Genomic DNA, 16714 nt, shown 5'->3' on the forward strand with positions numbered 1-16714 from the left:
AGATCGCCTCTCAGTTGAAGGCTTTCCTCCATCATCTTCCAGCCTCCAGTGTGCAGTGCTGCATTTGGAAAGTCCTAAACTTTGGTGTAGGACCTCCTCCCCCTTGCCCTTCCTCCCACCCCACAATCTCTGGAAGCTTTTAGAATGCTAAGTGCCCTCAGATTACTTGATCGTGGACCTTGGTGTGTTTATTCTCTCACCCCCACCCCTCTGTAACATACACATTGTGCCGAGCAGCTGGTGGGCAATTTTATTCTAGAAGCTGAAGTTCTTCCTCTAGAAATTTTCCTGATGTTATTTGCTAAAATCTTCCCATTTTCTGTCACCACTATTAGGTGGATATTGGATCTCCTACATCAATTCTCTGATTTTTACACCTTACCTTTTATATTGTCCACCTCTTTGACTTTTCTACTTTCTGATAGATTCCTTGACTTTATTTGAAAAACATTCTATTTAAAGTATCTTGTCATTTTTTATGGTCTTTGGAAATTTTCTTCAGCATCCAGCACTATCTTTGTTTCTGAGACCCTTTTCTCTGTTGGCTTGGTCTGTGTCTTTCATACTGAAGGCTTTCCCCAAGTATCTCGCAATCCCTGTCTGTCCATTTACATTCAAGACCAAAGCAAATAAAGGTCTAGAAACTCCATGGGCACTGCAGGGTTTATCAACTGGTAGCCCTCACAGTAGAGTGACAAGACGAAGACCAGGAGCAGGTAAACTCTACCAATGAACAAAGAGCTTATTTAGGACTACTCCATACTGTAGGGATCTCCCCAGGACCAGTCAGCTTCTCTAAAACTCTTCGATCTTCTGACTTGGAGAATGAGGATATGGGGATACCTACCTGCAAGCATTCTGAGAAAGTGGAGTTAGGACCTAGGACAACGGCTTGCCCTTAACCACCCTGTGTTTAGTCTTAAACCTTAATTCTGCCTTCCACTCTTGTCCCCAAGATGACATTTCTGGTCTGGCCTCAAGAAACAGAAAAGTAAGTGGGGGAGTTCTGTTGGTTCCTTATTAGAATTTTAACCTGCTCTCCTCTTTTTAGCCACATGCCTTAGGCCCCACCTTCAAAGATACCTGTCCCCCTAAGTCTTTCCCATACTTCCTCTTTTTTAGTTCATCTTTTATTCGTTGGTTGTCATTTTGGTAGGTTCCAGGGAGAGAGCAGAGATAAATGCAGATTGTCGTGTTCAAATGAAAGTCCTCTAAAGACAAACTATTTGAGCCTGGGGCTGTTTTTCGTTTGTTTGTTTGTTTCTGGCTGCATTGGGTCTTCATTGCTGCCCGTGGGCTTTCTCTAGTTGCGGTGAGCAGGGGCTACTCTTCTTTGAGGGCTCAAACCCCTGTCCCCTGCATTAGCAGGCGGATTCTTAACCACTGTGCCACCAGGGAAGTCCTGTGGGGCTGTTTTTCAACTGGTACATTTTTCATATCTGTGCCAGGCTGACCTCTTCTAGATCCTGAGTCAGGTCAGCGGGTTTGGGTTTTGTTAGTTAAATCTGTTGATTTTGTTTTCTAAGAGAAACTCTTCAAGTCAGCAAATGGAAAGAATGATCACGCCCTTTCTATACTTATATCCCGCCACTCCCTACCCCTACCCCCAACTGAAAAGAGTCAATGTACAACTTTGGTGAGGTTAGATTCAAAATTGCTGAAGTCAAATCTTCGAACTTTACATGAGCCACATTATCTTGAAGTAGCGTGTGATCATATATAAAATGTAAAGAAATACACCTTGCAAATAAACTCATATACATATTCTTGCTATGTAACTATATAGACAAGGGACATCAGCTAAAAATTACCTAACTCTGATGCAATTTTTGAAAGCTTTACATTACAAGGTTTAAAGTAACAGGCATTTTATTTTTATAGTTTTGTTTCCAACTGTATCCCTTCCCTGAAGTTTATAACAGTTCCTTTAAAGACTAAACAGAAATCTTTTTTCCCCTCATCATCAGAGTTCCTGGCACAAGTTCAATGTTGAGCAATTTAAAACCAATGTTTCCTACTTATTATGGGCAAGGGAGAATCCTCTCACTACTTCCCATCTACAGAGATGTAACTGGTTTCTAATGTTTGCTCACAGGTAAAAACACATAACCGTTTATTAATTCCTAATAAAGAAAATGTAAAAACAGCTATATATTTTTAAGGCCAAAGTAAGTGTAAGCATCAAGCTGGTAATAGCAACTATGAGTGATATGATAATACACTGTAGATAACTATTGTACATAACTCTTACTGCACTGTGTAAAAATTTCTAAAGCACCCAGAGATAAGTAGCTTGAAATATCAGTGCATTTCGTTTTGTCAGTTTGTAAGCTGGATCAACTAACATGAATTATACATATTTGGTAACCATGTTTCCACAAAATAATGTAGTTTTTGTTCAGCCTGAAGACAAGACATTCTTCAGTGGAAAAACACAGACAGCAGAAATCTGTCATCAAGAACAAAAAAGATGTCGAAAGACTGATGTCACAATCTCCAGGAGACTGAGACCAGGCTCCAGCTCATTTGAGCTGTTTGCTCACGCAGCAAAACTGACATGTCTATGCATAAATTCAAAGAGAACATGAAAACAACCAGGGATGAGTGTACTATGAATCACACACACTTCAGAGCTGGTCTGTGTTATGCTCAATGACTGCTTAAATCTAAAGGTGGATAATAAATGAAAAACAGTAATCTAGTTAAACAACACAGAGTAAGTTTTCTATAATGGAAGGATACCTGCTGTGTTCGATGCACACACTTAACAGCCATCCACTTCTGCTCAGAGCTAAAAGGGTATTCAGCTTTTCTGATATAATCCTGTTGAAGTCCATCAAGACCCATCTATATGGCACAAAAGGAAAGTTAATTCTCACCAACACGTGACTACTTTTTCCTTTAACAAAGAAACAAGGGTCACAATTTGTAGGGAGGCTGGCTAGAGATACCTGGATTATTTTTCAAACAGCTGTGTTCCATCTATACCTACCATATTTCTCTGAACAGCAGCACACATGTTCAACATGAAAGCCTAGGTGTTTGATAAAGTCTAGGGCATGCTATTGAACTACATACAGAGCAAAACTTCAACACTGACTATATTAAAATCTCAACTGGCTCAAACTCTGGAAGGAAGCAGGATAACAAATAAAGGTGCCCAGCCAATACATACTTTATAATCAACAGAAGCTTCAGATTCAACTCCTCGCTTCTCTGGGATTCGAATTTACCCTGCCTGCTGCTGCCATGCTACTCCCTTTTGCCCCACCCCTTGACATGCCAACTACTACCAATGTCATGTAGCTCTTCTCCTTCCTTACCCTTTGCATTTCCCACCAAATATTCAAAAATATTCTTTAAACTATTCAAAAACCTGGCTTATTGCTTTTTACTGTCTACTGAAACATGTTCAGACTCTCCTTCCTAGCTTTCAAAAATCCTCCAGTAACCCACTACACAGCCTACTTAACCACCCTCGGAGCCACTCAAACTGTTCATTTCATCCGGGTTAACCAATTCATAAGCCACAATCCAGTCCATGTTTTTTTATTTCTCTGTGTTTTTATTCTTGCTCTTTCCCTAGCTTATCCCCCCACCCCCATCTAAATCCTTCCTCCCCTTCAAAGTCCAGGTCCCAAGTCCAAATGTGCACTCTTCTTACATACAGCTCGACTCCCTACCTAAATTGTGAGGTCCCCACCCATAAAGAGGCGGTTTCACACACTTTGTTTCTCAAAGAGAGAAAGTTAAATATAACACAATAAATACTTGTTAAGTTATTTAACTTCTGAATATCTTTTAAAAAGCTATACTATGCTGTTTTAGTTACAAGCAGAACAAATGATAAAGGAATGAGACTTTCTGTTAAGGAAACAGAAATCATGTATATATTATAGAAATACCAATTTTACTTTATCAAGTTAAATGTTACAACAACCTACATTTCTATATTGAATCTCAATTCAAGCAACCTCATTTAGAGGCATCCTGTTTTATATAAGTCTCAAAGTTTCCTAAGACTGCTCTTAAAAGTAGTTTTATTTTTGTTATGGGAATGCCAGGTTGGACTTTTAGGTTTCTCATTTAATCAACTGCAGGACTTAGAAGAGGAGATCAATTGGGACAGATAAAAGGGTCACTGAGGGCAGCACCCTTTCTCCCCAACACAAACTCTAACTCTGCACTCACTGTAAGAAACTGATAATGAGGAAGGGGAAGGAAAGGAAATGGAAGACTGGAAAAAGTAAAGCTGACTTCTCATGCTGGCCTTAATACCTTCACTGTGGAAATACTAAAGAATGCTGCCTCTTACGCATTTGAAAATTGGCATTTATCAGCAATTACACACATTTATACAGCTTTTCACACTACACTCTGAATATTATGGAAGACAAGAATATTACTTCATAAGAACAAAACTGTCACTGGTCATTAGTTTGTATGCTGCATGGAGGAGATATAAAGTTATAGTGAAAAACCTCTATGCTCTGTATTTCCAGGAAGAATAAAACTGGTTCCCAAAAGGCAATAAAAACTATGAAATAATGTGAATCTTCTTCACTCTAATGTGAATCTTCTTCACTCTACACCTAAAAGCCAGTAATACTGAAATTTATGGCTTCACATTCTCTTGTGAGGGTGATATTTTCGCATGTCAAAGAAAAGAGACCAGGCACATACCTTCATTGCAAGAGCAATTAAGGCTCCTTCTGTTGGTTTCCCCATTAGAGTGTTGTTTCTAATTACAGCATCATTGCACACACAGCCCGCCTAAGAGAAATACACATAAACTATGAACCCATCACTGCATCCTAAGTCATTATGAAGAGAGCCACTTTCTTAGAGAATGCAATATTTACCTCGACAATTCTGCTAACAGATGGGTTATAGAATCCATGAACAACATCACCATCAACAATCACTTCCCCAAATGGATTGTAGCCAACTCCAGTAACCTAAGGAACGTAGAGTCAATAATACCAGCAGACAGTGACAATACTTAGGAAAACCAAAAGCTATGAGTTGCGTTCATTTCATTTTATACATCATGACACTGTTAGTGCGTACACCTAGAAAAGCATTTAAATTTGTCTGAAGCAACATTAATAAAAGAATATAGATAGTAATTTTCACCACAATGGTAAACCTACAGTTAATTATACTAATAATTAACTACTAATTATGCTAATTAATCATTATAATGCATAGTATATTGTAAATAGAAACACGTAATTGTTAATATAATTAATATAACCTTATATTTCCTCTACTTACAATATACTATAGAAAGGATAAATAAACCATGAAAATCTCTATATAAGAGTGAGCTTAAATTTATATAACATTACATTTATGTAACACTACAATTTGCAAAGAATTCAAATCTATTACCACATCTAACATTCATGACAAACCTGTGACCTAGACAAAAGTAGAATTCTTTTTGCAAATATGCAGGCTCATAGACAAGTGATTTACCCTAGCACTTACAAACTACTTTAACATAGTATATATTACATGCAAATTTTTAAAATCAGAGACAAGTCAGATACTTATCCTATACAGCTAAAACAAATCAAGCCAAAGAAAAGTTAAATATCACAATAAAAATAGGACAGTTTAGAGGAATTAACATTGTTAATGTTTGACATATAAAATTATGGGCTTAAAACAAAAGAGAAACCTATATCTCACCTTTCATACCGGGACCATATAATATAAGCACATGTAACCCCAATGACCCTTCTGAGTCATCCAGAAAAGGCACATTCAACATAGCACTGGGTATCCTTAACCAAATCTAACACCGTAAATATCAATAGTCTCATTTTAAGACCTAGTAAAATGGAATTAAATAGACTTAAGCACAACTTCTGTCAATTTGTGAAATGCTTCCTTTGCTCAGACAATTGGCTATAAATACATTTTAAAATACTGTTCCCATCATCAACAGTGTTACTGAAAATTCCAGCCAGAAATCCCACAAGGTCCAATACCAATCCAGAGATTGGAACGTGTGCACATACACTGACATGCACTTCAGGGGCTGCCAATGTATAATTTTTAAAGTAGATTAATTCATCCATTCATTTATTCTTTCGGAAAGTATTTACTAGTATGAGGCAGACCCTGTGCTGGGCAACAGAGATCCTGCTCTATTATATTGGGTTGGCCGAAAGGGTCATTCAGTTTTTTCCCTAAGATGGCTCTAGTAGCACTTAGTTGTCTTTAACTTCATTCAATACAATTTTGTTAGACTGTACGTGACAGCTGTTATACCAGTGTGCATTTAAAATAAGGCTTATTAAAATTGGTGAATTTTTGTGTAGCCATTTTAATACTGAAGATTGAAGGAAAAAAGCAACATTTTCAGTATATCATGCTTTATTATTTCAAGAAAGGTAAAAGCGCAACCGAAATGCAAAAAAAAATTTGTGCAGTGTATGGAGAAGGTGCTGTGACTGATTGAACATGTCAAAAGTGGTGTGCAAAATTTCGTGCTGGAGATTTTTCGCTGGACGATGCTCCACGGTCGGGTAGACCAGTTGAAGTTGATAGTGATCAAATCGAGACATTAATTGAGAACAATCAACATTATACCACGCGGGAGATAGCCGACATACTCAAAACATCCAAGTCAAGCGTTGAAAATCATTTGCACCAGCTTGGTTATGTTGATTGCTTTGATGTTTGGGTTCCACACAGGTTAAGCGAAAAAAAATCTTCTTGACCGTATTTTCACAGGTGATTCTCTACTTATAATGAAAATGTTTCGTTTTTAAAACAAACTGTGACAGGCAACAAAAAGTGGATACTGTACAACAGGGTGGAATGGAAGAGATTGTGGGGCAAGTGAAATGAACCACCACCAACCACACCAAAGGCCGCTTCATCCAAAGAAAGTGATGTTGTATATATGGTGGGATTGGAAGGGAGTCCTCTACCATGAGCTCCTTCCGGAAAACCAAACGATTAATTCCAACAAGTACTGCTCCCAATTAGACCAACTGAGAGCAGCACTTGACGAAAAGTGTCCAGAATTAGTCAACAGAAAACGCATAATCTTCCATCAGGATAATGCAAGACCTCATGTTTCTTTGATGACCAGGCAAAAACTGTTACAGCTTGGCTGGGAAGTTCTGATTCATTCGCCATATTCACCAGACATTGCACCTTCGGATTTCCATTTATTAAGGTCTTTACAAAATTACATTAATGGAAAAAATCTCAATTCCCTGGAAGACTGTAAAAGGCACCTGGGACAGTTCTTTGCTCAAAAAGATAAAAAGTTTTGGGAAGATGGAATTATGAAGTTGCCTGAAAAATGGCAGAAGGTAGTGGAGCAAAAGGGTGAATACGTTGTTCAATAAAGTTCTTGGTGAAAATGAAAAATGTGTCTTTTATTTTTACTTAATAACCAAAGGCACTTTTTGGCCAACCCAATACTTACATGGGAAGAGAGACAGAGGATTTCACCTGAACTAAGAGGTATGGAACTATGAAAAGGTGTAACACAGGGTGAGTTCTGGGTGGTCAGCAAAGCTTTTCTGAAGAAATGGGTTGGAAATGAGGTGCAAAGGTTGAAGAGGCATTAGACTGTCCTAAGTAGTGACAACAGCAACAAAGGTCCTTCAGTAGGAGGAATTTTGTCACACTGAAAGAACCATAAAGTCAATGTATTTGGTGTATGGCGAGCAAAGGAGAGATACAGGGTGAGGAAGGAAACAAGCGACAGAACACGTAGGACTGTGAGCAGCCCCGTTTCAGGACCCTGGTCACAATGCGAAGCCACTGAAACATCTTCATTTAGGCATCCAGAGTCTGGTAATAGATGGATGTAGGGGAGACAGAAGGAGAGGTGTCGAGGGGGATCAATGTTTCTGGACTGCACAACTGGAGCGGGATCAAGACTTGGGAGAATCACACGGGACAGAGAAGTTCAGCTGCTAACTTGCAGCCCTTCTAAAGACACTAGAATGGTTAGGAACGCTAAACACCAAAACTTCTGAAAGGGAATTCTGCTGTTAAAAAAAAAAAAAAAGTCTACAGAGTACCTCAGCACGCAGGCCATCCGAAGTAAATACGTGGGTAACAGTCATTTCATTCTTTGTCAGGGTCCCAGTTTTATCTGAACAAATCACATTACAGCAGCCTAAAGAATAAATCACTACAAGTCACCAAGAGTCAGGGAAAAATACAAGTTCACATTAAAAATAAATCAAAGACTCTGAAAGCCTGCCCTGCTTCTATGAAATTTTGTACAAATCAAGCTCATGGATAATTTTAGGTTGTTTTCTCTCCTGTGCTTACTTCATCATGAGGTATGAACAGTTTTAATTAGATACTGATAAATGCTGACTTTTTCTTTATTTCCAGTTGAATTTCTACAAAGCTACTTGATAATAGCTTTATGTAGTGACTTTTCATGTAGTGAAAAGTAGTGACATTTTCTAGAAAGTTTCAAGGTTACCTTAATAAAAACCCATATAATATAAACCCATATAATTTTTTCAGCCATTATTTTAAGGAATTTTTGCCTTCTCAATATTAAAATGCGAACTAGAAGTTAAATTCAACATTTCTGAATTCCTAAATAAAAAGAAGTTTCATAACATACATAAAGTTACCACAATTTTCATATCACACATGAAATTGTTACAGCAATATAATTACTGTATGCTTACTGTTCTTAATAAATTCAACTCAAGAATGACATTTTAGGATCTATAATTATCAATTATCTTCCTTGAGATGTCAAAAGAAAACATTTCTCTGTCACTCTATGGTTTCATTTGTTACTTTTTTTTTTACATGATTTAAGCATTAGAACAGTCTATGATGCAGAAAGATTTAAAGCTCCCCGACCCGAGTAATATGAATTTTTAATGACCTTTTTTGGTTGTTAAAACCATACTCAACATTGCGACAAGCCAAACACCACCATGTAAACCTCTAAGACAGGGGTCCCCAACCCCCGGGCCACAGACCAGTACCGGTCCAGGGCCTGTTAAGAACGGGGCTGCACAGCAGGAGGTGAGCAGCGGGTGAACGAGCGAAGCTTCATCTGCTGCTCTTCATCGCTTCCCATCGCTCGCGTTACCGCCTGAACCACCACCAACCTCCCCCCGTCTATGGAAAAGCTGTCTTCCGTGAAACTGGTCCCTGGTGCCAAAAAGGCTGGGGACTGCTCTAAGACAAAAACTGTAAAACCCAAAGACCCCTGTTGATGTAAACTATCATGTCAATCAATAAGCATGCTCTAACCAGAGACTTACCCAGAGTTTCAACAATAGGTAGTTTTTTCACAATGGCCCTTTTCTTCACCATTCTCATAACACCAAGGGCTAGAGTCACTGTGACCACAATGGGAAGACCTTCAGGAATTGCTGCTACAGCCAAACTGTAACCAGTAAAGATATAGCACTGAAGTATAAATTCAGTAGTACCCATAGCAATAATTTCAATTGGCTGTTACTTAAAGCAGAGGTTAAAAATGTAAAATTGTTGTTGTCAAACCCAAAAAAGGTCTCAAAATGAGGGAAAACTGATTAACATTTATTGGACACCTACTAGCTACCAGGTTAAGCACAGTGGTTAAAGAATATAGGTTCTGACATCAGACTGCCTAGATTTGTACCCCCAGCTTCAATTTTCACCTGTGTGACCTCAAGCTATTATGCCTCCACCCCTGTAGTTTAGTTTCTCATCTATAAATATAGATAATAACAGGTGTTCAGACAAAAGCTTGTACATGAATGTTCATAGCAGCATTATTCACAATAGCCAAAAGATGGAAAGAGCCCAAATTTTCATCAACTGATGATTGGGAAACTGTGGTGTGCCCATACAAGGGAGTACTATTCAGCCATAAAAAAGAATGAAGTACTGATTCATGCTACGAATGGAAAAACCTTGAAAACATCATGCTAACTGAAAGCAGCAGGACACATGTTGCATGATTTCACTTACATGAGATATCAAGAATAAGCAGATCCAAAGAGACAAAAAGCAGTTTAGTGGTCGCCAGCTGGTAGGGAGAGGGAAGAAGGGGGAATGACTGAAAATGGGCCCAGGGTTTTCTTTTGGGGGTGATGAGAAAGTTCTGACACTAGATGGTGGTGATGGTGGTAACATTATGAATGTATTTAACTTCACTGAACCGTATACTTTAAAATGGAAAATTTTATGGTATGTGCATTTTATCACAACAAAAAAATTAATTACTTCACTATTTCCCTTCGTAATACTAAAAAAGAAAAACCACCTCAAATTAAATCTCTACTTTTGACCCATTCCATATCTCCTGATTCTGCTACAGATAAGGACAGGTGCATGCCTATCCTTCATTCTAACAATGCTCCCTGAACTCCCTCTACTGCCCAGTTTCTACAATATAATCTAGATCCAATGGACCTTTACATTTAAATCATTTTATAAATAATTTACAGAGGAATAAAATGGATTGTGAAAAACTTCAACAGAAATTTTCATTTGAATTTTAACCCCAAACTATATTCCTGGATTTGAAAGTATATATATCTGAATGGACAACGCCCTTTGAATGCAAACTGCTCAACTGTCATGAATAAACCTGGAACATATTCACCTTTTAAAACAGTGATTTCAAATTCAAAAACCATTTCTAACAAGTTTTAGCTTTATCAATTCTGGTTCTTCTTTTTGCATTTGTCTCTTCAAAATGCAACACTTCTGGAAATGTTAATGGTCCATAACTTTTAGGACAGTCATCTTCTCAGTAATACAATACTGCATGACAAATTCCTTGCTGTAGAATGACTAACTATAAGAGAATGCCTGTCCTTCCCCTTTCATTCTTAAAAATAAACAGTTCAGGGAATTCCCTGGCAGTCCACTGGTTAGGACTCAGCGCTTTCACTGCCAAAGGCCAGGGCTCAATCCCTGGTCAGGGAACTAAGATCCCACAAGCCATACAGCACAGGCAAAAAAATAAAAATAAAAACCCAGTTCACTCATTAAAATTCAGGAGTTTGAGAAAATCTAGAGTACCATCATCCAAGCATTCAGTGTTGAGATTATACTTATATGATTCAATTTCACCTTCATCATTAGAGCCTACAGTGGTTGTCTCTTTGCAGTCATCTTCTGGTTTGTCTAATAATTATGAAAATTCTTCTGTCAATTCTTCTTTGCCATTATGGTAAAAAAAAATTAAAAATTCTGAATTTCTCAATTTTGTTTAATGAATGCAAAAAAACAAAAAAAAAACTACCAAGATTTTGTCTCCAGACTTTTCTTATACCTTTTAAAATGATAATGTAATGCTTTGGGCAACATAATAAGAAAATTAAAGGATAACAGAATAATAACGATTTATTTATTATTAGAGTAGCCTTATAAGCTACTTATCCTTCTGCTTTCTCATTGTTTTACTCATTTTTAGCACAGGTGGAAATAATTGTTAAAATACTTGCTAGGGGAATAAAACAGCCAAGATGTTTCAACACGCAGGAAAAATAAGTTCACTAAAGATCCCACAAGTATTTTAGCACATATAAATGTACAGTAGACCCATATGGTTATTGCAAAATAGAATGAGTTTTATTTTATTTAAAAATTCCTAAATGTTTGGTCCTTTGGAAGATCCTGAGGTAGGAATAAAAGTCATGAGGTATTAATCTTCACAAATAGTCAGAACTGCTCCAAAAAAAAATACTCAAAAACATGAGTCCAATAGATAATAATATGCCAATGGTTAATAAAATTCATGCCCCATTTTAAATTCATTTCATATTTAACCCAAGGCTCCTTTACACATATTTAAGCCAAGAGTTTCAAGTTGTATTTTTGCTCCTCCAAGGAAAAACTATAGTCCTTCACTATATCACAAATACCTTTTAACTTCTTATTCATCCTACTTATTCCTTGCACTCCACTTGACTTTTTTTTTAATCCATTGGTTTTTATTCTGAAACTTGAACTATTACTTGCTAGGCCTATTACAAAGCTGTCATCCAGGATTTCTTTTCCTTAGAGGACTAGGTGAGTTCCACTTTTTCTTACACCCTACACAACATCATCTTCCTTTCTTTCACCCTTGTTTTGCTGGAATTCATACAAGAATAGGTAAGGGATAAATTTTTTGGTTACTTGCTTATCCATTTGTAATTACCTAAATTGATACTTTGGCTAGACCTAGATTTATAGATTTAAAATCATTTCCCCCCATACTTTAATTGTACTGCCCCACTGTCTTCTAATTTAATCCAATGTTGCTGTGGATGAAGGTTTAATAAAATCCTTTTTCCCTTCTGTATTTAGTTAAATAAATCTCTAGCTCTGTTCCCTTAGTGATGACAGTATAGCAACTATGTTGCTAGGCAACACTGCTTATGATAAAAGGATCTCCTGACCGATAAATTATCCATGGACTGGGAGAATTATAATTATCTTACAGGAAGCTACAGCTTTGGGTTTCCTGAGTGTGGCGACTCTCATAACTGGGCATGTTTCTTGCAGGCATCCTGGAAAGTGTACGTTTCCAGAGATGCTGGCTCCTGTGGATTATGAGGTATTTTAACCCAGGACAGCTCCTGCCCTTACATGGTCATCTCATCTGCTTGTACGTAAGCTGAACTGCTACAGGGACTGCTGTAGCAACTCTCTCAGAAGAGGACGTTGCCCTGTGGTGCTCAGGACACAGGTACCAAGTATGACCTATGAAAGTCTCATGAGTTGAAAATCTTAGTAGAGCCTAAAAAGAGCCTGTGGTGGAAATTGTAGTTGCTAATGAGAAGTATGATACCAGTCTAATTTTCCTTCCTGTACAGATGACCTGACCTGTTTTCTTTAGTCTCACAATGATGTATCTGGGTTGGAGGTTTTTTTGTCCTGCTTGGCATTTGGAGAATCCTTTCAATCTATAAAGATTCATGTCTCGCTTCATTTCTTGTATAATTTCTTCTTACCTCTTTTTAAATCTTCTATTACTTAGATATGGCATTTACTGAATTATTCTTTGTCACTTTTATCTCATTCTCTGTTTTAGACTTTTTACTCTATTTTTGGGGAGACCACTTTGACTTTATATCATAGCCTTTAAACTGAATCTTTAATTTCAGCAATCATAACCTTAATATCTTAAAAAAATATATTTTGGTTCTGTGATCCTTTTCTACAGCAATCTGCCTATCATGAATGCAGTTTCTTCACAAATCTCTGAAAATATAAAGGCTTTCTGTTTATTTTTAATTTTTCGTCAATTCTTGCATATTTGGTTTTCCTCTGAGATGGATTATTCAATTTCTATATTGTGGTCTTTCTCTCTCATGCTCCTAGTTTTCAGTTTGGCAATCCTTAATTGTCTATATAAGTATAAAAAAAGCAATATTGGATTGATAATACCAGACATGTAGTGTGGGGTTTCTCCACTGCATATACATAGGTTTTCATTTTCCTGGAGCTCATTTCAACATATGAATTCTTAACTATTTAAGTAGAGTTAATATACTCTTATGTGCTCGTATAATACCTCCATAATGGAACATAAGCTATGACTAACAAAGAAATAAGAGAGGCAAAAGAGACTTCAAATTATAAACAAACTATCAGAACTTACCTTACACTAATAGTAAACATTTCCAGGATATCTTTTCCTAGTAACCAGCCAACCAACATGATGATACCTGTAACAGAATCAAACAGCTATTTTTCCCTTTTATATAAAATCACCTGGGCATAGAAGGGATAGAACAGAAAGCTGAGGGCAGCAAAAGTCCCTTGATATAAAAGGGAAAGTTTATCAGATCACAATTATAAGATTTTACAAGAATCCATTAAGCAGGTGAGATTAAATTAATCTTAAGGTTAAAACTGTGTATGCATGCACACACCTACAGTTTTACCTTTTGTTGCCACTGCTGCCGCCCATCCCTTAAAGTAATAATATCTGAGAGTTCCCAATATAAGAGGGGGAAAAAAAGAAGGCAGCATATACATATAGGTTTTCTCTTAACTATGAGGTTCGCAAAAATAAACCCTGGAACTTTACTTCTCATAACTCAATATCCAGACACTGCACATTAAGTTTGTACTACAAACCAAGGAGTACTTAGGACTTGGCTCAACGAATGATATAAGACATTATAAGACAGCCAAAACTGCAATTAACATTTAAAAATTATGACCTTTACAGTGTTTAAAAGTTAAAAATGAATTAACATAAACCAAACAGCTGATTCTTTACTCTCTTCTTTAATCTTTATCTTTGAAAAGAAGGGGGGGGCGCAAGGGATGTACCACTGGTTTTGTGAGGAAAAACACTGTATCAGAGTTTTAATAAAATAACTTCGAGACTGTATTCTAGATCAATATGGATATTGAAAACAAGGTTTTCTTCATCTTTCTGCAACTACAAAATAATGATCCAGATCCCATCCCAAATACTATCTTGATAAAACAAATCTGTCCAGTGAATTATACCAGAGTCCAGCAAACTATACAATCTATGGCCCTCTTATGTGTTTTTGTAAATAGTTTGTTGGAACACAGCCACACCCATTGTTTGTAAATTGTCTGTGGTTGCTTTTGTGCTGATGGCAAAGTTGAGTATTTCCAACACAGAACGTACAAACCAAAGGCTGAAACATTTACTATCTGGTGCTTTACCAAAAAGTCTGCTGACCCTTGATTTTGATCTTGATCCTTCTCCTATTCCATACACTATCCTAACAAGAAAAATTATGTCCAATGCATTTAAAACCAGGTAACCATAAAGTTGAAAAATTTTTATCACTAAATTTGACGTGGTTTAATGATACAATGTTAATATAAACTGGAAAGATTTAATTGGTTAAATTGCCCTTCAATTTACCAAATTCACTATAAATTCTAAAAAATAAACAGCAATAACCAAATGAAGGGAGCTATGAGAACATACACACCATCTAAACAAAAAGAATGAAATACCTTCCCAGCTTCTACTTTATGTTTATGATAATGAGAAATGGATCAAGAGGATTAATATTTAAGAAGTTATTTCACTGAAACTGTACAGCAGAAATGTTGTCTTAAAATTGCATTGTTATCTTAAAAGCTAGCAGGAAAAATTAAAATAACATATGGAAGAATTAAACAGAGAAGGACTCTCTCGCAGAGTTCATCCATGCATCTTTCCGCATGTGCTCTGCTTTTCCAGAAAACATTTTACTTTTCTCTTTAAAAAAAAAAAGAAAGAAAGAAACAGAGAAAAGACTCCAAAATTGATGTGTTTAATGTTATGATAAAGATGTTGTGTCAACTCAGTGAATTAAGAATGGACTATGGAATTGATGGTACTAGGATAACTAACTTTTGAGTAACAAAGTAATAACTCTACCTTAAGTCTTATACTAAAATAAATTCTAAATAAAATAGAAAAATTAAGTGTCAAAAGTAAAAACTAAAGTAGTATAGTGATGTTTAAATAACTATAAACAAAAAACATTCTCCCATATGGGGTTGGGGGAGCCTTTATGAATAGAACACAGACAGAAACGTAACTGCACTAATCATCAACAGGAGGGTGATAAGAATCTCAGGCAAGAGGTTGTTTCATTACACACATCTCTCCCCTCCCTACCAAGTTTATTATACAGCCCTCAAAAGCAATTTAAAAATCAGGAGAAAACAATACTTGTAACTTAAACAACAAAAGGATTAATATCCTAATTATACAAAGAGCTGTGACCAATCTAAGACTTATGCCACAAAAGAAGAGGGACAAAAGAAATAAACCAGCAGGTCATAAAATAAAAAGGACTAACATACATATGACAAAGTGTTCTGTTTCTCGAATAATGAATTTTGAAATAAAATAATGAGAAGACTTTTCTTCACCTATTAAGTTAGTGACAAAAAAGCTGGCAAGGGTGCTGGAAGAGAGACTTCTATCTTGTTGATGGAGGATATTATTTGGCAATATGAAACAAAAGCCTTTAAAAACATGCCAAAAATTTTTAAATCACACAGATACTCTTTGACCCAATAATTTCACTTTCAGGAATTTATCCTAAGGAAATGAGAGGTGTTTATAATAAGATACCTGCACTGAAGAATCACTTACACAATTTTTTAAAACTTTAAAAACCTACACAAATGTCTAAAAGAGCACTGGCTTTTTATATATGTATACACACACATATTCACACAATGGAATACTATACAACCTTTAAGTTTGTTTTAGAAGAGTAGTCATAACACAATACTATCATATTTTATTGAAGACTAGAAAGACAAATACTAAAATGTTTATAGAAATGCTCTTTGATTACAGGAATTACAGAGTTCTATTTTATCTTTGTAGAAAAGGACAACAGCTGGGGATTAGTTTTATAGTTTAAAAAAAGTAATAGTAGCTGAATAAATGAATGAATGAATGGAATTTTTCTATGTATGGATCTAACTCCCCCTTCCCACTCAAAAAATAAACCTAAGTAAATATAGGAGATATACATACTCACTCTTCTCTTACCTATTATACCAAAGGAGTAAAAGGAAAGTTGTTTTCCTAAGAGGTCCATGCTCTTCTGCAGAGGGGTTTTTGGTGCCTTGACAAATTGGAGAAGAGTGTCACCACAATTACCCAATTACCTAAATTTAGTGAGCTTTACTAGGTGCCAGGGACTCTAAGTGTTTGACACACACATGCTCGTGCTTAACACACCCATGACATACACGACTCTCCCTTGAGGTA

The 16714-nt window shown here is 36.5% G+C and overlaps 1 protein-coding gene across 7 annotated transcripts in view; it reads right to left on the reverse strand.

Moving 5' to 3' along the window:
* Window positions 1-16714, reverse strand: part of ATP2C1 (ATPase secretory pathway Ca2+ transporting 1) — a 103151-nt gene that overhangs the window by 24673 nt on the left and 61764 nt on the right. For all 7 annotated transcript variants that reach the window (XM_022561765.3, XM_022561768.2, XM_089911152.1 and 4 more), the window contains 7 exons: window positions 16493-16568; window positions 13601-13667; window positions 9279-9403; window positions 8058-8155; window positions 4863-4958; window positions 4684-4773; window positions 2743-2847 (listed from right to left, as the gene is read on the reverse strand). In XM_022561765.3, the coding sequence (XP_022417473.2) occupies window positions 2743-2847; window positions 4684-4773; window positions 4863-4958; window positions 8058-8155; window positions 9279-9403; window positions 13601-13667; window positions 16493-16568 (657 nt within the window). The remainder of the gene's footprint in view (window positions 1-2742; window positions 2848-4683; window positions 4774-4862; window positions 4959-8057; window positions 8156-9278; window positions 9404-13600; window positions 13668-16492; window positions 16569-16714) is intronic.

The sequence above is a fragment of the Delphinapterus leucas genome, chromosome 4, assembly GCF_059928025.1.
Source record: "Delphinapterus leucas isolate spDelLeu-1000000601 "Yukka" chromosome 4, BTC_Dleu_Yukka2, whole genome shotgun sequence".
In the NCBI taxonomy this organism is placed as follows: domain Eukaryota; kingdom Metazoa; phylum Chordata; class Mammalia; order Artiodactyla; family Monodontidae; genus Delphinapterus; species Delphinapterus leucas.